This window comes from Silurus meridionalis, chromosome 2 (genome assembly GCF_014805685.1).
Source record: "Silurus meridionalis isolate SWU-2019-XX chromosome 2, ASM1480568v1, whole genome shotgun sequence".
Lineage (NCBI taxonomy): Eukaryota > Metazoa > Chordata > Actinopteri > Siluriformes > Siluridae > Silurus > Silurus meridionalis.
The window spans coordinates 276,266-298,397 of NC_060885.1; the positions used below are offsets into that span (position 1 = coordinate 276,266).

Below are 22,132 nucleotides of genomic sequence, written 5' to 3' on the forward strand. Positions count from 1 at the left end.
TTTTCTTTCCAAGTGTATGTGTGTAATTGTAAACTGCACAATGGACATCAACAAAGTCACATAGTTTGCTCTATATTTCCTGCTTTTTTGGACTTTGTTCACAGTCATGTCTGGAAACTCTGTTTACAGCCGTGGTCCTATTGTTTACACCAGGGATCAGCTGTTAGCATTCCGCAACATGGCGATGGGATGGATTTCAATTATTGCACGCGGACAGAACGATGGAGAGCGGTAAGAGAAAGGAAGAAGACCTGGCAGTGTTTATGAATAATAGATGGTGTAAACCTGGTCACGTCACTATTTAAGAGCAGATATGCTGTAAGGATATTGAGCTGTTAGCCGCTAGCATGAGGCCGTACTATCTGCCCAGGAAATTGTCGCATGTTATCGCAATAGCTGCATATATTCCCTCCTCTTCTGACGGTGAATCGGCATGCAATGTCCTGCATTCTGTTGTTAACAGACTGTTAACACAGAGCCCAAATGCCCTTCTAATTATCTCTGTAGATTTCAATCATGCTTCTCCATCCTCCACTCTTCCCACATTTACTCAGTATGTTTCATGCCACACCAGAGACAATAAAACACTGGATTTATTTTATGCAAACTCAAAGGAGGCTTATACCTCAGCACCCCTCCCCCTCTTGGGAAGATCGGATCTCAACCTGGTTCATCTCCTACCTGTGTACAAACCCCTTGTATGCAGCCAACCAGCTGCCTCCTGCACAGTGAGGACATAGTCTAATGAGACCAGTGAGGAATTGTGCAATCCACATGGGGAGGATATTGACAGTCTAACAGACTGTATCACTGACTACATTAACTTCTGTGTGGAGAATACTGTACCCACCAGGACTGTACGGTGTTTTCCCAACAACAAACCATGGATCAACCCTGATATAAAGACTCTCCTTAAAGAGAAGAAATAGAAATAAAAATAGGGTTTTTAAATCGGGAAACAAGGAAGAGCTGAAATCTGTCCAGAGAGAACTGAGAAAAAAGATCGGGGAAGGAAAAGCATACTACAGGAGGAACATGGAGGATCAGCTGCAGCAGAACAATGTCAGTGGTGTGTGGAAGGGATTTAAAACTATCACTGGTTTTAATTTAGAGTATTTGATGATTAAGTTCAGACCCTTTTATTTACCGAGACAATTCTCAGCCATTGTTGTGACTGTGGTGTACATTCTGCCGAATGCTAAAACTAAACTAGCGAAGGAGGAACTGCACGCAGCTATCAGCATACAGCAGTCTGCACATCCTGAAGGAGCTATCATTGTTGCTGGAGATTTCAACCACTCCAATCTGAGATCTGTTTTTCCAAAATTTCACCGTAATGTCTCCTACTCTACCAGAGGGGACAAAACACTGGACCAGGTATACACAAACATACCTGGGGCATACAGAGCCATTCCCCTCCCCCACTTGGGTCAGTCTGATCACCTCTCTTTGTCCATGCTACCCAAATACACACCACTGATCAAATGGGTGAAACCAGCTGTGAGGACAGTAAAGGTATGGCCAGAGGGGGCCATTTCTTCTCTACAGCAACAGTTTCAGGATAGTGACTGGAACATGTTTGCCTTACAAGCCACGCTGGACTCTCACACGAACATGGACATTTACACATCATCTGTTTTGGACCATATCAACACATCAAGTCAAGTCAAGTCAAGTTTATTTCTATAGCGCTTTTCACAACAGAAACTCAATCGCTTTTTTGTTCGTTTCAATCAAAGCACAGGACATTTCACTTAAACCACATACTCTTCTACAGCTTACAGCCCACTTTCACTCTCAACAACGGACGTCTATTCAGCGTTTAGCAGAGTGGATGCACGCAAGGCAGCTGGCCCGGATGGCATACCAGGACGTGTTCTCATAGCATGCACTGGACAACTGGCACAGGTTTTTACTGACATTTTTCAACCTGTCAAAGAGGAGGCAGCTTTCACAGCCCTTCATTCAGCTCTCACCCACCTGGATAAAAGCTACACCTACATCAGAATGCTGTTCATTGACTTTAGCTCTGCATTCAATACAGTCCTCCCCACTGTACTGATCACTAAGCTTAATGACCTGGGTATCTGCACCTCCACTTGCAGATGGATTCTGGACTTTCTCACCAACAGACCTCAATCTGTTAGGTTGGGCAACCAGGTATCCTCAACCCTCATTCTAAACACTGGCAATCCACATGGCTGTGTCTTGAGCCCACTACTCTACTCCCTGTTCACCCACGATTGTGCTCCTCTGTATAACTCCAACATCATCAAGTATGCAGATGACACCACCGTGGTCAGCCAGATCAGCAACAATGACGAATCGGCCTACAGGGAAGAGATCTAAAGTCTGACGGCATGGTATGCCAACAACAACCTGACCCTCAACGCCACAAAGACTAAAGACCTCATTGTGGACTTTCGGAAATCCAACAGCAGGAGACATCTACCAGTAAACATCAATGGAACTGAGGTAGAGCGAGTCTCCAGCTTTAATTTCCTGGGAGTTCACATCCCTGAGGATCTGTCCTGGCAGCAGAACACTTCAGCTGTAGTTAAAAAAGCACAACAATGCCTGTACTTATTGAAAAGTCTCAAGAAATCTCAACTGTCCCCAGGGATTTTAACGAGTTTCTACCGCTGCATCATCGAGAGCATTCTGACCAACTCTATCATTGTATGGTACGGAGGCTCCACTGTGTGTGAACGTAAAGCCCTGCAAAGTGTGGTCAAAACCGCCCAACGCATCACTGGCACCCAACTACCTGCCATTGACCACCTTCACCACAGCAGATGTCTGCTCAGAGCTCACACCATCATCAAGGACTTTTTACATTCCATTCATAAACTGATTAACCTCCTTCCATCAAGAGAGAGATACAGGAACATACGCACCAGAACCAGCAGGTTCAGGAAAAAGGCTTCTCAATAGGTTCAGGGACGAGACTTCTCAATAAGTACAGGTGGTGTTGTGCTTTTTTAACTAGAGCTGAAGAGGAATGTGCAGAAGTGGAAGGTTACGAGATTATGGCATTTATTTATTTTATATTATATATATATATATATATATATATATATATATATATATATATATATATATATATATATATATATATATATATAGTGGACTTGTTTATTCAGCTTGCACATTTCTTAAATGCCATAATCTTATAACCTTCCACTTCTGCACATTCCTCTTCAATGTCTTAGCCTTAGAACATCTATCTGTACTTCTTAATGATGTCCACACGTCTCTGTACTGCTACAGCCTTTATATTTATTCACTGTACATTTGCTTACATATATATGACATGCTGTAAATATGCTAGATATTTATCTGCACATTTTGCACGATTGCTACTTTTTGCGCTTCTGGTAGATGCCAAACTGCATTTCGTTGCTGTGTACTATCTATCTATCCATCCATCCATCCATCCATCCATCCATCCATCCATCCATCCTCTGGACACTCTACAGGAGGTGGGAGAAGGAGGATGGTAGCTATCATCAAAACTATCATCATTACTGTAGCTCTAAGCGATACAGACTTTTTTTCTCCCTGCTATTATTAGACTTTACAATCAAAGCTGCTTCCAGTGAACCAGTCACCATAATACACACTCTTATAACTGTTAAACTGCAATATTAACAATAACATCGTATCTTAAACAACACGTGCAATAACAGAAAATTTTAAAACTGTGCAATATTACCTGTGTGCAATATGTCTGTTAGCGTAACTACTTACTCATGGTCTATTTTTTCTTCTTTGTATTTATACATTGTGTTGTGTATATACTGTATACTGTAGTATGTGTCTTCTTCTTCTTCTTCTTCTTCTTTCGGCTGCTCCCATTAGGGGTCGCCACAGCGGATCATCCGTCTCCATACCACCCCGTCCTCTACATCTGCCTCTTTCACACCAACTACCTGCATGTCTTCCCTCACCACATCCATGAACCTCCTCCTTGGCCTTCCTCTTTTCCTCCTACCTGGTGGCTCCATCTTCAGCATTCTTCTACCAATATAATTCATGTCCCTTCTCTGCACATGTCCAAACCATCTTAATCTCGCCTCCCTCACCTTGTCACCAAAACATCCTACATGTGCTGTCCCTCTAATGAACTCATTTCTAATCTTGTCCATCCTCGTCACTCCCAACGAAAACCTTAACATCTTCAGCTCTGCTACCTCCAGCTCTGCCTCCTGCCTTTTACTCAATGCCACTGTCTCTAATCCATACAACATCGCAGGTCTCACCACAGTCCTATAAACTTTCCCTTTCATTCTTGCAGATACCCTACTATCACAAATCACTCCTGTCACTCTTCTCCACCCACTCTACCCTGCCTGCACTCTTTTCTTCACTTCTCTAACACACTCTCCATTACTTTGCACTGTTGACCCCAGGTACCTGAACTCCTCCACCTTCTCCACCTCTTCTCCTGCAACCGCATCACTCCACTGCCCTCCCTCTCATTCACAAACATGTACTCTGTCTTACTCCTACTGACTTTCATTCCCCTTCTCTCCAGCGCATATCTCCACCTCTCCAGGGTCTTCTCAACCTGCTCTCTACTCTCACCACAAATCACAATATCATCTGCAAACATCATAGTCCAGGGAGACTCCTGTCTGACCTCGTCCGTCAACCTGTCCATCACCACTGCAAACAGAAAAGGGCTCAGGGCCGATCCTTGATGCAGTCCAACCTTCACTCTGAACCAGTCTGTCGTACCTACTGCACACTTCACTGCCGTCACACTGTCCTCATACATGTCCTGCACCACCCTTACATACTTCTCTGACACACCTGACTTAGGCATACAATACCACAACTCCTCTCTTGGCACTCTGTCGTACGCTTTCTCTAAATCCACAAATACACAATGCAATTCCTTCTGTCCTTCTCTATACTTCTCCATCAACATCCTCAAAGCAAATAAGGCATCTGTGGTGCTCTTCCTCGGCATGAAGCCATACTGTTGCTCACAGATGGTCACCTCTTCCCTCAGCCTGGCTTCCACTACTCTTTCCCATACCTTCATGGTGTGACTGATCAACTTAATTCCCCTGTAGTTACTGCAGGTCTGCACATCTCCCTTATGCTTAAAGATCGGTACCATTACATTTACATTTACATTTGCGGCATTTAGCAGACGCCCTTATCCAGAACGACGTACAAACGTGCTTTAAATCTCTAGTAATAAATAAATCTACACTGGTACGCAAGATTACAAACTCGCACTCCTTCTCCATTCCTCAGGCATCCTCTCCCCTTCCAGAATCCTGTTAAACAATCTGGTTAAAAACTCCACTGCCATCTCTCCTAAACATCTCCACGCCTCTACCGGTATGTCATCTGGTCCAACCAACTTTCCATTCTTCATCCTCTTAATCGCTGCTCTCACTTCCTCCTTACTAATCCTATCTACATCCTGCTTCACCAACTCCACATCCTCCAACCTTCTCTCTCTGTGATTTTCCTCATTCATCAGCTGCTCAAAATACTCCCTCCACCTTCTCAACACACTCTCCTCACTAGTCAACACATTTCCTCTCCATCCTTTATTGCTCTAACTTGCAGTACATCCTTCCCAGCTCGGTCCCTCTGCCTGGCCAATCGGTATAACTCCTTTTCTCCTTCCTTAGTGTCCAACCTCTTATACAGCTCCTCATATGCCTTTTCCTTGGCTTTCGCCACATCCCTTTTTACCTGCTGCTGCATCTCCTTGTTCTCCTGACTACTTTTCTCATCACTCTGTCGATCCCACTTCTGTTTTGCCAACCTCTTTCCCCTAATGCTCTCCTGCACTTCCTCATTCCACCACCACGTCTCCTTGTCTTGCTTTCTATTTCCAGATGTCACACCAAGTACTTTTCTAGCTGCCTCCTCATCACTCCTGCAGTAGTTCCCCAATCATCCGCACCTCTTCACCACCACCGAGCTCCTGTCTGACCTCTTCCCTGAACCTCACACTACACTCTTCCTCCTTCAGTTTCCACCATCTTATTCTTCTTTCAATCCTTACATTCCTCCTCTTCTTCTTTGCCTCCAAAACCATTCTACAGACCACCATCCGATGCTGTCTAGCTACACTGTCCCCGCCAACACCTTACAGTCTCCAATCTCCTTCAGGTTGCATCTCCTGCATAGCACATAGTCCACCTGTGTGCACCTTCCTCCACTCCTATACGTCACCCTATGATCCTCCTTCTTCATAAAATACGTGTTCACCACTGCCATTTCCATCCTTTTAGCAAAATCTACCACCATCTGCCCTTCCACATTCCTCTCCTTAAAACCATACCTACCCATCACCTCCTCATCACCTCTGTTTCCTTCACCTACATGCCCATTAAAGTCTGCCCCAATCACCAATCGTTCTTTCCTAGGTACACCATCTACCACTTCATCTAATTCACTCCAGAATCTTTCCTTTTCCTCCATCTCACAGCCAACTTGTGGAGCATAGGCACTGATGACATTTATCATCATCCTTCAACTTCCACCTTCACGATCATCACCCTATCAGAAACTCTCTTCACCTCCACTACACTCTTACTGTACTCTTCCTTCAGAATCACCCCTACACCATTTCTCTTCCCATCCACACCATGATAAAACAGTTTAAATCCACCTTCAATGTTCCTGGCCTTACTCCCTTTCCACTTGGTCTCCTGAACACATAGCATATCTACCTTTCTCCTCTTCATCATATCAGCTATCTCTCTCCCTTTGCCCGTCATAGTACCAACATTTAAAGTACCAACCCGAACCTCCACTCTCCTGCACTGCTCCTTTTCCTGCCGTCTCTGTAGACGTCTTCCTCCTCTCCTTCTCCTCCTTCGGCCAACAGTAGCCCAATTTCCACCGGTACCCTGTCGGCTTACGATACCTGTGGCGGTCGTTGTTAACCCGGGCCTCGACCGATCCGGTATGAAATTCTCCTTTGTGATCCGCATATTTGATTTGGCACGTTTTACGCTGGATGCCCTTCCTAACGCAATCCTCCCCATTTACCCGGGCTTGGGACCGGCACTAAGAGTGCACTGGCTTGTGCCCCCCTAATGGCTGGGTTACTGTAGTATGTGTCTATTCTTTTATATATTTGCATTTCTTTTTCTTTGCTGCTGTAACAGAGAAATGTCCCCACTGTGGGACGAATAAAATACTACAGACGGAACATAGAGGATCAGCTGCAGCAGAACAGTGTAAGTGGTGTGTGGAAGGGACTCAAAACCATCACTGGTCATAAGGAGCCCAGCTCTCAGATTTGATCAGTTACCCTCCCCTGCCCCATCCAGTCCCCCCTGCTGCAACCCCCTTATCTGCTTCCACAGCAAGCTGCTCCAGCCCCACCTCTCTCTAGACTGCTATGAGCTCACAGACTACACACAATAGTTTCCTGTACTGTAGTGTTGTAAGGAATTGCCTTTTCCTCTGCCGCCTGGGCAGGATTGCCTTCTGTTGCATGGACAGGATTCCCTCGAATTCAGCCTTTCCTCTCGATCTCTGCTTTCCTACGTGCTCAAGGGGATGTCTCAATGAAACACACGAGTCAGCCTTTCAGAGGGAAGTTCCAAAGTTTTATTGTGTCACACATTAATATATACTTCCGAATAGAAGGAGAGGAAGGGGGTGGGCTGCCAGGTGTGTGTGTGTGTGTGTGTGTGTGTGTGTGTGTGTGTGTGTGTGTGTGTGTGTGTGTGTGTGTGAACAGAAGAGACAACTCCACTAGGTTATGCTGAGCCTGCAAAAGATAAGCCTAAAACAAAAACACAGGAACCACTGTGTGTGTACGTGCCACAAAAAGATAGAGGTCAACAGAAGTATACAAAAAGGTTATTCTAGGTCAGCACACACAAAACTACTAATGACAACAAGATACATATTAACATATTGTGAGAACATAAAACCGGTTGACGATAATAACTCCACATCTGGGCATGTTATTTGTTTAGCAGAAGCAACAAAATGCAGGTTAGCCATACCAGAAGGTGACAATTTTTCTCACATGAATGTTCTGGGTCAACCTAATCTAGGACAAGGTTACTATAACTGCTGATCAAGGATATCTCACACCTGTGTAATACTAATAGTTTTCCTGTGTTTTCCTTGGCTTCTACCTGTTTAATTCCCAGTTTGTATTTTTTTTCTTACTGTTGGGATTATATTTATTTTTGCTTTTATTTTTGCTTTCTTGCACTTCATATAATGTTAATAAATATCACGGGCTTTTCCCAACCCCTTGTTTGTCTCTGCATATGGGCTCACACTCCCCAGTGGAAGACCACCAACATGCCTGCCATGTCAACAGCCAATCCGGGTTTGAGCTGTGACCTTGCTGACAGTCCAAGTTTCAAATCAAGTTTATTTCTATTGTGCTTTTCACAATGGACATTGTCTCAACACAACTTTACAGAATTTAAGAATTGAATTATGTGTGTGTTTATGACTGATTAAGTCTGAGGGTGACTGTGGGATCCAAGTGAGCACACAGCCCAGTTAATAGAAACTGTATCTATTCCTCGATAGATAAACCAAGAATTAAATACACAAGATCCAGAAATAATCTTATTACAGTTAAAACTGAAAAATGCCAGATAAACAAACACAACAAAGTTCTAAAGTTTGGTCTTTTAAACATTAGATCACTTGCACTCAAAGCACTGATTGTAAATGAGATGATCACAGATAATAATCTCAATGCACTGTCTCACTGAGACCTGGATTAAACCAGGTGATTATATGGGTCTAAACGAGTCGACACCGTCAGGATATGTTTATAAGCATGAGCCCCGTCAGACTGGTCATGGGGGGAGTGTAGGAACCATTTATAGTGCCTCTCTTAATGTTAGTCAGAGATTAGGATTCAGCTTTAAATCATTTGAAGTGCTCGTTCTTAAAGTTGCATAGAAAACTCGCTCTGGTCACCGTGTACAGACCCCCAGGGCCCTACGCTGATTTTCTTCAAGAGTTTGCTTGTTTTCTTTCAGACCTCTTGATAAATTTTAATAAAGTGCTGCTTGTAGGAGATTTTAATATTCATGTAGATGATGTAAACGATGCTCTAGGATTATCATTTGTCGACTTATTAAACTCTTTTGGGGTTAAACAAAACGTCACCAGACCAACTCACCGTTTTAACCACACACTAGACTTAATAATATCACACGGAGCAGACGTCACTGATATAGATATTTTACCTCAGAGTGATGACATCACAGACCATTACCTCATACTGTACACACTACCGGTAGAGCAGATTAGCCATGTTTCACCACGCTATCGACCTGGTAGGACTACCATGTGTTCCAACCACTAAGGACAGATTCATAAATAACCTGCCTAATGTATCTCAATTTCTCACTAAACCCATAACTGATAATAATCTTGAGGAAATGACTAACAACATAGACCTTATCCTCACTAGCACATTAGACACTGTTGCCCCTATCCGGTTAAAAAAGGTTAGAGAACAAGCACCTGCACCTTGGTATAATAGTCATACGCATGCCCTCAAGAGAACAGCCCGTAATCTGGAGAGAAAATGGAGGAAAACTAAATTGGAGGTATTTAGAATTGCGTATAAAGACAGTATGCTCAGCTACAGACAGACGCTAAAAGCTGCTAGAGCTGAACATCTGAGCAAACTCATAGAAAATAACAAAAACAATCCCAGGTTCCTTTTTACTACAGTAGCTAAACTAACTACAAATCAGGGATCTGAAAAATGTGTTCCATCACAGTTTAGTAGTGAGGACTTTATGGATTTCTTCACTGAAAAAAATGATAACATTAGAAAAACAATTGTGGCAGATCAACCTCTGACAGCATCTTCTGACTCAGTCTCACCTACAACTCCACAACTACAATGTTTTACATGTATAGGACAGGAAGAGCTGTATAATGTTATTCTCAAAGCTAAATCAACAACATGTCAGTTAGATGCCATTCCAACAAATCTACTAAAGGAAGTGTGATATACAGCTGGTGAGCCTCTTCTGAATATTATTAACTCCTCACTATCATTAGGACATGTCCCTAAACCCCTCAAGTTAGCAGTTATTAAGCCCCTCATTAAAAAACCTAATCTGGATCCAAACACGCTATCGAATTACAGACCAATTTCAAATCTCCCATTTATGTCTAAGATTTTAGAAAAGATTGTCGCTGCACAGTTATGTTCCCACTTGCAAGAGAACAATATCTTTGAAGAGTTTCAGTCAGGTTTCAGGCTCCATCATAGCACAGAAACTGCTCTAGTTAAAATCACTAATGACCTGTTTTTAGCTTCAGACCAAGGCTTCATCTCGCTGTTGGTTTTACTAGATCTTAGTGCTGCATTCGACACTATAGATCATGATCTTCTCCTAGATCGCTTACAGAATTACATCGGCATTCAGGGACAGGCATTAAGCTGGTTTAAATCCTACCTGTCCGATCGTTACCATTTCGTAGACTTAAATGGAGAGCTATCCAGGCTAATGCTAGTGAACTATGGCATGCCACAAGGTTCAGTTCTAGAACCCCTGCTCTTCACAATATACACGCTTCCCTTAGGAAATATTATTAGAAGGCATGAAATTAGCTTCCATTGTTATGCTGATGATACCCAGCTATATATATCATCTAAACCAGGCGATACGCTCAATTAACTTGGATAACTGAGTGTGTTAAGGAAATAAGAGATTGGATGACTCATAACTTTCTACTTTTAAATTCTGATAAGACGGAGATTTTGCTTATCGGCCCAAAAACTAGTATACAGAAGCTCCAGCATCTCAACCTGCATTTAGACGGATGTTCTGTAACCACTATTTCAACAGTAAAAGACCTGGGAGTTATTTTAGACAGCAACTTATCTTTTAAAAATCATATCAACCAAGTTACAAAAACAGCTTCTTTCACCTTAGAAATATTTCTAAGCTAAGAAATATGTTGTCTATATTCAATTCAATTCAATTCATTTTTATTTGTATACCGCTTTTAACAATGAACATTGTCTCAAAGCAGCTTTACACAGATAATGTGGTGATTAAAAGTAAATATGTTCTATATCCGATGCAGAGAAGCTCGTCCATACGTTCATGACCTCCAGAATAGACTATTGTAATGCATTACTAGGTGGATGTCCTGCATTATTAATAAACAAGCTTCAGTTAGTTCAGAATGCGGCAGCAAGAGTTCTTACCAGGTCAAGAAAATATCACCATATAACCCCAATCTTATCATCCCTACACTGGCTTCCTGTTAAGTTTCGAATAGACTACAAACTACTGCTACTTACTTATAAAGCCATAAATGGTTTGGCTCCCATGTATCTCTCCAGTCTTTTAACACGCTACAATCCGAAAAGAAGTAGATGCCGAACTCGCAAACATCCTGAACCATCTAGAGACGTACCAGTGCCAATTGGATCCCACTACTTGTGTGGAGTTTTGACATTGGACCTCCTGGAGTGTTTAAAGGCTCTGGCACGGAGAAGCTGGTGCTGGATCTGTGATGATCACAAATGTTGAGATCAGTAGCTCCTACTTTTATACCAAAGACTGTAGAAAGAACATTTACTTATAATCTTATACTCCAGTACTCATGTTAGTTCTCACTCTACAGTGTTCTGTATTGTTGAAAGATTTATGATCAAACTCTTGATGTCACCCAAATGAGGATGAGGTTCCCCTTTTGAGTCTGGTTCCTCTCAAGGTTTCTTCCTCATAACATCTAAGGGAGTTTTTCCTTGCCACAGTCGCCACGGCTGCTCATCAGGGATAAATGCACACCATTCACCTTCACTGTTTATTTCTGTAAAGCTGCTTTGAGACAATGTCTGTTGTGAAAAGAGCAATACAAATAAACTTGACTTGACTTAACAGCACAAGTTGATAATGTGATGTGATCAGATGTTCTGGAGCACAAGGTTATGATGTGATGTGTGTTATGTGTAGAACTCGCTAAAAACATACGTCTTTAATCTACACTTAAACTGGGAGAGTGTGTCTGAGCTCCAAACACTGTCAGGAAGACTATTCCAGAGTTTAGGAGCTAAATGTGAGAATGTTCTACCACCTTTAGTGGACTTTGTTCTTCTAGGAACTACTAGAAGTCCAGAGTTTTGAGATCTCAGGGAGCGTGACGGATTGTAGCGTGTTAGAAGACTGGAGAGATACATGGAGATAAACCATTTAGTGTTTTATAAGTAAGTAGCAGTAGTTTGTAGTGGATTTGAAACTTAACAGGAAGCCATTGTAGGGATGAGAAGATTTGGGTTATATGATCATATTTTCTTGACCTTAAAAACTCAGTGAACCAGTGACTATTTTGTTAGACTGATTTATACTTTGAATGCAGCACACATTTGCAATACGTGTAAATTGGTAATTGCTAAACAATAAATAAAAACAATCTTAGCGTTTGATTAATATAATATAGTCCATTACTATACATTTAAACCAATTGTACACCTTGTACATAAAATCCATATAATTCTAAAATTTGGTCTGTTTCTAAATCAAGTTTAACTCTGTTGCCTGGGCTACTTTTATAATTTGTATCAAACAGTATGTAAAACATCTCTGTATAAAGAAACACCCATTATTGTAAGTGTTTTAAAAATAGCCTTTGTCTCAATGACATCTTCAGCATTACACCCATAACCACTCCTTATAAATCAGGGTGAAATTGTGGTAAATTATTTCTTAATGAGATCCTGTTCTCAGTAAGGATATTGCTGGAAGAGTGAGAGAGAGCATCATTTGAGCTTGGAAAATCTTTGGAAATTATCACCATGAAAAATATAATAAGGTAACTTTTTTCAACCAGATAACTTTGTTAGTATAATAATTGTTATTATTATGACTAGCATTTCTATGAAATGGATGGATAGATAGATAGATAGATAGATAGATAGATAGATAGATAGATAGATAGATAGATAGATAGATAGATAGATAGATAGATAGATAGATACTTAATTTGGAAGTAGGTTTATGGTTATAGTTGTTTGAAATATCTGTACAAAATGTTCAAAACACCCCAATATGTCAAAACTATGCCCATTATTTCCAACATCTTGGGTGATTTTAAAAAAAGGTTTTTGCTTATTGTATTCTACTAAAAAGCCTCAGGAGCATATTTGGAAAACATGATTTCCAGACCAACCTGGATGAAAGTTTACTCATATTGTTACATGCCAAAAATTACATGTAGGTTGTATTTTAGCAACAATTTCAGACCATGCCCTCAGGTATTGTATTAATAATTCTGAATTGATCTGGCTAAATATCAGCAGGTGTGCTATCGTTAAAAGATATGGCACCATTTACACAACTCCCTTCAAGATATGTAAGTATATTTGATCTTTCACTTCAAAATGTAATGTATGTTTATGCCATATTTTGTAATGTAAAGTATAACATTATACTACACACACTTCTGCTACTATGTTTAATGCATATTAATGAATGCTTATGTATAATACAGATATCTGTTCTTAAATTCAATTTGTGAGTGTGTGTGTGTGGCCTACAAGAAATAATTAGTGAATTACCTTACTTTCTTAATATGAAAAATAAATCTAATATAAGTAAATATTCCTCTTACAATCTGTCAAAACACACAGGAAGTTGCTTGGCTATATGATGTCAGATGAACCCAAAATAATCAATAAGTCTTAAAGTAATTTTATTAAAAAGCTTTTGTAAATGAATTATTTTGCAACTTTAAATGATTATAATGTATTATTGCAACAGTGTGCTTTTGGCTGGTGCTTTATGGGGCTGGAGCACAAACTACAATATCAAATACAGCAGAAACTACAGACGGGAACAGTACCACCAAATGGACAACACAAATGGCAGGGGAAACCATGATTGTACCACCAACTGAACTGACTACAAGCACAGTATTCCGAGCACAGCCAACAACACTGACAGGACAAACAATTACACAAACTCCTGAATCTATTCTAACTACAACCACTACGAACAATGAATCAACAACTTCAACTGTTCTATTAACTACAACATTATCACCAGGATTGACCAGTAGTACAGTATCTACAACACAGGCTACAACAAGCCCATCTACTCTAGCTACACTCACTGCGAACAATGACTCAACAACTACATCTGTTCCATCAACTACAACACCATCACCAGAAGTGAGCACTAGTACAGTACCTACAACACAGGCTACAACAACCACACAAACATCTGAATTTACATCTTCTCAAGCTTCAATAAATGCTAACAGCGAATCAACAACTATATCGACAAGAATCAACCCTACAACTACTCCATCAACTACAACACTTTCATCAGAGGTGACCACTAGTACAGTACCTACAACACAGGCTACAACAACCACACAAACACCTGAATCTATGTCTACTTTAGTTGCATCAACTACAAGCAATGAAACAACAACTACATCACCAACAAACAACCCTACGACTATTTCATCAACTACAACACCATCACCAGAAGTGAGCACTAGTACAGTACCTACAACACAGGTTACAACAACCTCTCAAACATCTGAATTTACATCGTCTCAAGCTGCAATAAATGCTAACAGTGAATCAACAACTATATCGGCAAAAATCAACCCTACAACTACTCCATCAACTACAACACTATCATCAGAGGTGACCACTAGTACAGTACCTACAACACAGGCTACAACAACCACACAAACACCTGAATCTATGTCTACTTTAGTTGCATCAACTACAAGCAATGAAACAACAAGTACAGTGGAAACAACCAAAACTACAACTTCTCCATTAACAACACCATCACCAGAAGTAAGCACTGGTACGGTACATACAACACAGGCTACAACAACCACAAAACCAACTGGATCTATGTCTACTTTAGTTGCATCAACTACAAGCAATGAAACAACAAGTACAGTGGAAACAACCAAAATTACAACTTCTCCATCAACAACACCATCACCAGAAGTAAGCACTGGTATGGTACATACAACACAGGCTACAACAACCACAAAATCAACTGAATATATGTCTACTTTAGTTGCATCAACTACAAGCAATGAAACAACAAGTACAGTGGAAACAACCAAAACTACAACTTCTCCATTAACAACACCATCACCAGAAGTAAGCACTGGTACAGTACATACAACACAGGCTACAACAACCACAAAACCAACTGCAACCACATCTATTCAAGCTTCAACAGCTGCCAACAGTGAATCAACAACTACATCAGCAACAACCAACCCTACAACTATTCCATCAACAACAACACTATCACAAGAGGTGACCACTAGAACTTTACCTACAACACAGGATACAACAACCCAATCTACTCTAGCTACAACCACTACAGTCAATGAATCAACAACTACAGCTGTTCATTCAACTACAAATTTATTGCTTGTCGTGACCACTAGTACAGTACCTACAACACAGGCTACAACAACCACACAAACACCTGAATCTATGTCTACTTTAGTTGCATTAACTACAAGCAATAAAACAACAAGTACAGTGGAAACAACCAAAACTACAACTTCTCCATCAACAACACCATCATCAGAAGTAAGCAATAGTACGGTACATACAACTCAGGCTACAACAACCACAAAACTAACTGAATCTACATCTACTCAAGCTTCAACAAATGCCAGCAGTGAATCAACAACTACATCAGCAACAACCAACCCTACAAGTATTCCATCAACTATAACACTATCAACAGGATTAAACACTAGTACAGTACCTACAACACAGGCTACAACAACCACACAAACACCTGAATCTATGTCTACTTTAGTTGCATCAACTACAAGCAATGAAACAACAACTACATCACCAACAAACAACCCTGCAACTATTTCATCAACTACAAAACTATCACAAGGACCGACCACAAGTACAGTACCTACAACACAGGCTACAACAACCACAAAAATAACTGAATCTACATCTACTCTAAATTCAACAATTGCTAACAGTACATCGACAACTACATCAGCAACAACTAACCCTACGACTATTTCATCAACTACGACACCGTCACCAGAAGTGAGCACTAGCACAGTACCTACAATACAGGTTACAACAACCTCTCAAACATCTGAATTTACATCTTCTCAAGCTTCAATAAATGCTAACAGTGAATCAACAACTATATCGGCAAGAATCAACCCTACAACTACTCCATCAACTACAACACTATCATCAGAGGTGACCACTAGTACAGTACCTACAACACAGGCTACAACAACCACACAAACACCTGAATCTATGTCTACTTTAGTTGCATCAACTACAAGCAATGAAACAACAAGTACAGTGGAAACAACCAAAACTACAACTTCTCCATCAACAACACCATCACCAGAAGTAAGCACTGGTACAGTACATACAACACAGGCTACAACAACCACAAAACCAACTGAAACCACATCTATTCAAGCTTCAACAGCTGCCAACAGTGAATCAACAACTACATCAGCAACAACCAACCCTACAACTATTCCATTAACGACAACACTATCACGAGAGGTGACCACTAGAACTTTACCTACAACACAGGATACAACAACCCAATCTACTCCAGCTACAACCACTACAGTCAATGAATCAACAACTACAGCTGTTCATTCAACTACAAATGTATTGCTTGTCGTGACCACTAGTACAGTACCTACAACACAGGCTACAACAACCACACAAACACCTGAATCTATGTCTACTTTAGTTGCATCAACTACAAGCAATGAAACAACAACTACATCACCAACAAACAACCTACAACTATTTCATCAACTACAACACTATCACCAGGATTAAACACTAGTACAGTACCTACAACACAGGCTACAACAACCACACAAACACCTGAATCTATGTCTACTTTAGTTGCATCAACTACAAGCAATGAAACAACAAGTACAGTGGAAACAACCAAAACTACAACTTCTCCATCAACAACACCATCACCAGAAGTAAGCACTGGTACAGTACATACAACACAGGCTACAACAACCACAAAACCAACTGAAACCACATCTATTCAAGCTTCAACAGCTGCCAACAGTGAATCAACAACTACATCAGCAACAACCAACCCTACAACTATTCCATTAACGACAACACTATCACGAGAGGTGACCACTAGAACTTTACCTACAACACAGGATACAACAACCCAATCTACTCCAGCTACAACCACTACAGTCAATGAATCAACAACTACAGCTGTTCATTCAACTACAAATGTATTGCTTGTCGTGACCACTAGTACAGTACCTACAACACAGGCTACAACAACAACACAAACACCTGAATCTATGTCTACTTTAGTTGCATCAACTACAAGCAATGAAACAACAACTACATCACCAACAAACAACCCTACAACTATTTCATCAACTACAACACTATCACCAGGATTAAACACTAGTACAGTACCTACAACACAGGCTACAACAACCACACAAACACCTGAATCTATGTCTACTTTAGTTGCATCAACTGCAAGCAATGAAACAAAAACTACATCACCAACAAACAACCCTACAGCTATTTCATCAACTACAACACTATCACCAGAAGTGAGCCCTAGTACAGTACCTACAAAACAGGTTACAACAACCACACAAACACTTGAATCTATCTCTACTTTAGTTGGAATAACTAGAAGCAATGAAACACCAAGTACAGTGACACCAACCAAACCTACAACTGTACCATCACCTACAACATTATCACCAGAGGCGACCACTAGTACTGTACCCTCAACTCAGGCTACAACAACATCTTCTCTATTGCAAAACTCTACTATATTGACAAAAACAGAACTTACTACAAGCACTATATTTACAACATGGCCTCCAACACACACAGGGCAAACAACCACACAAACACTTAAATCTACATCTAGTGTAGCTGCATCAGTAGCAAACTATGAATCAACAACATCAGGGACAACCAAGCTTACAGCTGTAGTGCCAAATACAGCACTATCACCAGAATTTATTGCAAGTAGTGTACCCACATCACAGGCTACAATAATTCCACAAATAACTGCATTTACATCTAATCTAGCTCCAAGCACAGGTACAGAAATAACAGATACAACTACAAATTCTGCAGCAACTACAACACAAACAACAGAAATGATCACATCCAAAGTGACCAGAACACAGGGTACAACATCTTTTAAACCAATAACTGGCAACATTGATTCAGCAAATAATAATGTGTATATGTCTTCAAATCTAAACACTATAAAGGCAAATGATGCAACGACAATTTCATTCCCACCTCCTCCTCCACTCAACACTACAAACACAGCGGCATCAACTGAGAGTTCTACCAATACAGTCTCCGTAATGTATGTTATGTTCTGAAACATATATAAAAAAAATACTAAAAATTCACAATAGTTTCTTAATTAGAAATAATATAATTATTTCTTTCGTCAGACCTGGATCAGCTGTAGTTCAGACCTTGATGGTCTTTAACTTCTCCTCTCTTGTTCCAACTGAGAATATGGTCATCAATGCAACTCAATCTCTACTGAGTGCTCGACTCTCAAATCTTACTGATGCTGTTACAGTGCTGAACTTCACCTATGCAAGTATGTCTGCTTTCTTTTACAAAACATTTATATAAAATACAAATCATTGTCTCATCACCATGAACATTATCAGCTCTTCTAAATCACATTTGTTTTGTTCTACAGAAATTTCAGACACGACCTTTGCAGTCAACTTCACGTTTCTCATCAGTAACATCAGCATTCCAGTGAACACCTCCCTCACCAATGACACCTACACAGAAGTGCAGAGGATCGTCAATAAGAATGTGAGTGAGCATGACCGTGCCTTACAGTGCTGTTATATATTCAGAGATGGGTTCAAATCAAATCAAATCAAATCAAATCAAATCAAATCAAATTTTATTCATCACATACACATACATACAGGGCACGACATGCAGTGAAATGCTTTATACGACGGTCCGGCAAGAGGGAAATAGGGTGGGGAGAAAGAAAAAAAGCAGATAAATAAAGTATAAAAACTATATAAAATAAAATATAAGATATAAAGGATAAATAAAGATATGTATGTGAACAAAGAGAAAAATGTATATACAAGAAAATCCTTATGGCAGTAGACAGTGAAACAGTAAACAATGTGTACCAAAGTGTAAACAATAGACAATTTTAGTGGTGGGTTGTCCATAAAGTGTCCGTGTGCAGTATGGTGTGGTGTAAGGGTCCGTAAGTGTCCGTGTGCGGTATAGAGTGTCCATGAAGTGTCCGTGTGCAGAATGGTGTGGTATAAAATAAATAAATATAAAGTGCACTTTGCTGTGCAAGTCCAGAGTTTAAAGTGTCGTGGTGCGAAGGTGAGATCTGTTCAGAGAAGAAGTGTGATGATGGAGAGAGTGGACCAGCTTTAGATCCTGGGTGTTTCCTGGTTTAAACACCGAATGGGTTGAAAACAGTTGAAGACTTGGAATAAAATTCTTTCAAAAATATGGCAATCCCTTGACACCGACACAGACTGACACAGAATATCGGTTCCTTGGGGCCGGAAAGGCCTGATAAAGAGCAGGGTGAGTCTGCTGGAGGCTGCATTCAGGGCTGGTCCTGGTGCGCACCCAGACGTTCTGGCCGACGTGAATGGGCGGAGCGGCGCCTCCCGAAAGGCCTGAGCGGCACTTGTGATCAGAGCGACGTTTTCTGCGTGGCTCAGAAACATAAATATGTTGTCAGCGACATTGTCAACGGACTAGAGAATGGAGCGATGTTATCGGTGGGGCTAGAGAGTGGTGCAACGCCATCTGCTGGGCTAGTGTGCAGAGTGACATCATCAGTGAGGCTCGGAAGCTGAGCGAAGACTTTAGCATGGCAGGCGGGTTGGGAGACATTCTCAGAAGAGCAGGCAGGCTGGGGAACATTCTCAGCAACGCAGCAGGACGAGGAGTCAAAGGCTGACAGGCTCATGAGCCTGCTTGGCACAAAGGCATACTGGGGGGCACGCTCCGCAGGGCAGACAGGCCCGGCGGTGATCTCGGCAGGCCAGGAAAGTTGGTCAACATCTCCAGCCAAAGAGGAAGTCTGTGTGATGCTCCTGGCAGTAATGCAGGCATTGCTGGTCCCCCGTGCAGGGTTCAGAGGCTGGCCAATGCCCCCAGCGGGACTCAGAGGCTTGGGAACAGGTTTGTTGCTAGGCTGGTCAATCAGGAGCTTGAACGGTAGCTCGAACAGCTGGGACCCTGGGCATCCCAAACAGCCATGGCCCACTTAGGGCTTTGCCCGATAGGAAGGAGATGATGTAGTTTATCTTCACCTGGTCTGTCAGGAAGTAAAAACAGTCTTCCATACACCATCTGCATTGAATCGTAGCGCTCTGCGATCGGAATTGATCCATGGTCGCTCAGGGAAATGTGGGGTTCTAGGTGTTTGCCACGGTAGGTGAGAAGAGCCTGACGGTTTTGTGCTTCTGAGGATTTTGTGGATCCATGTTTTGGCCAGATTATTGTGTCAGTGAGCCTACCAGCTGGTGGGACCCAAAAGCAGGACAACGACAGGGATTTTTCTAAACATAGAGTCTTTATTGGAACCAGTAGAAAGGCTTCCGGAGACAGTAGTCAGCTTCAAAATGTAATGTAGTACAACATCCTTTTAAGAACATGGTGTATTTAAAAGATCAGAATATTAGTTTAACATTTATATATAAAATGACTTCTAAAAATCTTAGGTTAAATATAACATGATGTTTATATTTTCATTGAAAAAGAAATAACATTTCAGTTGTTATAAACAAAAGTTTAAAAGTTGTACAATGGCAAGTTTTTTAAACTCACTTAAAACCTCATTCGTTCTCGTTCCATCTTCAGCTCAACACTTTGCTCAATAACCCTGATGCAGCCTCATTTGAACCCAAGAACTCTTTCTTCGTGTAAGTTCAAAGCTTTATCCTTTTCTCCTCTGAAAATCAATTCTGTAATTCTTATTGCAAATTGAATTGTGTTGTGATGTATGTGCTTTCTTTTATTGGTAACAGGAGCTCAGGAAACCAGGTTAATGGTAGCATGGAGTACCACTTCCAAGATGGAGACACCAAAACACCAGCAGCTTTCCTCAGTAGGCTCATGACACAGAATGGTATGCCACAATAACTTCTTGAATCACACGCTATGCTACTTTCAGTTGTGAATCACAGCAGGTTTAATGGACCGAACAAGTTACAAAATTGTTTTGTTTGCAGCGTCGACTACAACGGCTTCTCCTTCAACTGCAGGAACTGTTGTTCTGACATCAGCAGCAACTCCGTCAGTAATGTAGGTTCGGTTCCAGATGGTGCCCGGTATTAAATATGGATATTTTATCTTGATTGTGTGAAAATAATGATAAAATATTTAATCTTTTCAGACCTGGATCAGCTGTAGTTCAGACCTTGATGGTCTTTAACTTCTCCTCTCTTGTTCCAACTGAGAATATGGTCATCAATGCAACTCAATCTCTACTGAGTGCTCGACTCTCAAATCTTACTGATGCTGTTACAGTGCTGAACTTCACCTATGCAAGTATGTCTGCTTTCTTCTTACAAAACATTTATATAAAATACAAATCATTGTCTCATCACCATGAACATTATCAGCTCTTCTAAATCACATTTGTTTTGTTCTACAGAAATTTCAGACACGACCTTTGCAGTCAACTTCACGTTTCTCATCAGTAACATCAGCATTCCAGTGAACACCTCCCTCACCAATGACACCTACAAAGAGGTGCAGAGGATCGTCAATAAGAATGTGAGTGAGCATGACCGTGCGCCTTACAGTGCTGTTATATATTCAGAGATGGGTTGGAAACAGTTGAAGACTTGGAAAAAATTCTTTCAAAATATGCAATCCCTTGACACCGACACAGACTGACACAGAATATCGGTTCCTTGGGGCCGGAAAGGCCTGATAAAGAGCAGGGTGAGTCTGCTGGAGGCTGCATTCAGGGCTGGTCCTGGTGCGCACCCAGACGTTCTGGCCGAGGTGAATGGGCGGAGCGGCGCCTCCCGAAGGCCTGAGCGGCACTTGTGATCAGAGCGACGTTTTCTGCGTGGCTCAGAAACATAACTA

At 41.2% G+C, this 22,132-nt stretch overlaps 1 protein-coding gene across 1 annotated transcript; it reads left to right on the forward strand.

Annotated features, from left to right (window-relative positions):
* The first annotated feature begins 12,753 nt into the window (after positions 1 to 12,753).
* On the forward strand, positions 12,754 to 16,831 carry LOC124396909 (mucin-5AC-like). Its single transcript, XM_046866289.1, has 3 exons — positions 12,754 to 12,810; positions 13,298 to 13,350; positions 13,758 to 16,831. Exons 1-3 carry the CDS (start codon positions 12,794 to 12,796, stop codon positions 16,829 to 16,831), a joined length of 3,144 nt encoding a protein of 1,047 aa, XP_046722245.1. The 5' UTR covers positions 12,754 to 12,793.
* The last annotated feature ends 5,301 nt before the right edge of the window (positions 16,832 to 22,132 follow it).

Excerpts from the sequence above, each read along its gene's own strand:
- LOC124396909 (XM_046866289.1), top strand. Across the intron at positions 13,351-13,757 it reads CACAACTCCCTTCAAGATAT|TGTGCTTTTGGCTGGTGCTT; the intron begins GTAAGTATATTT and ends TTATTGCAACAG.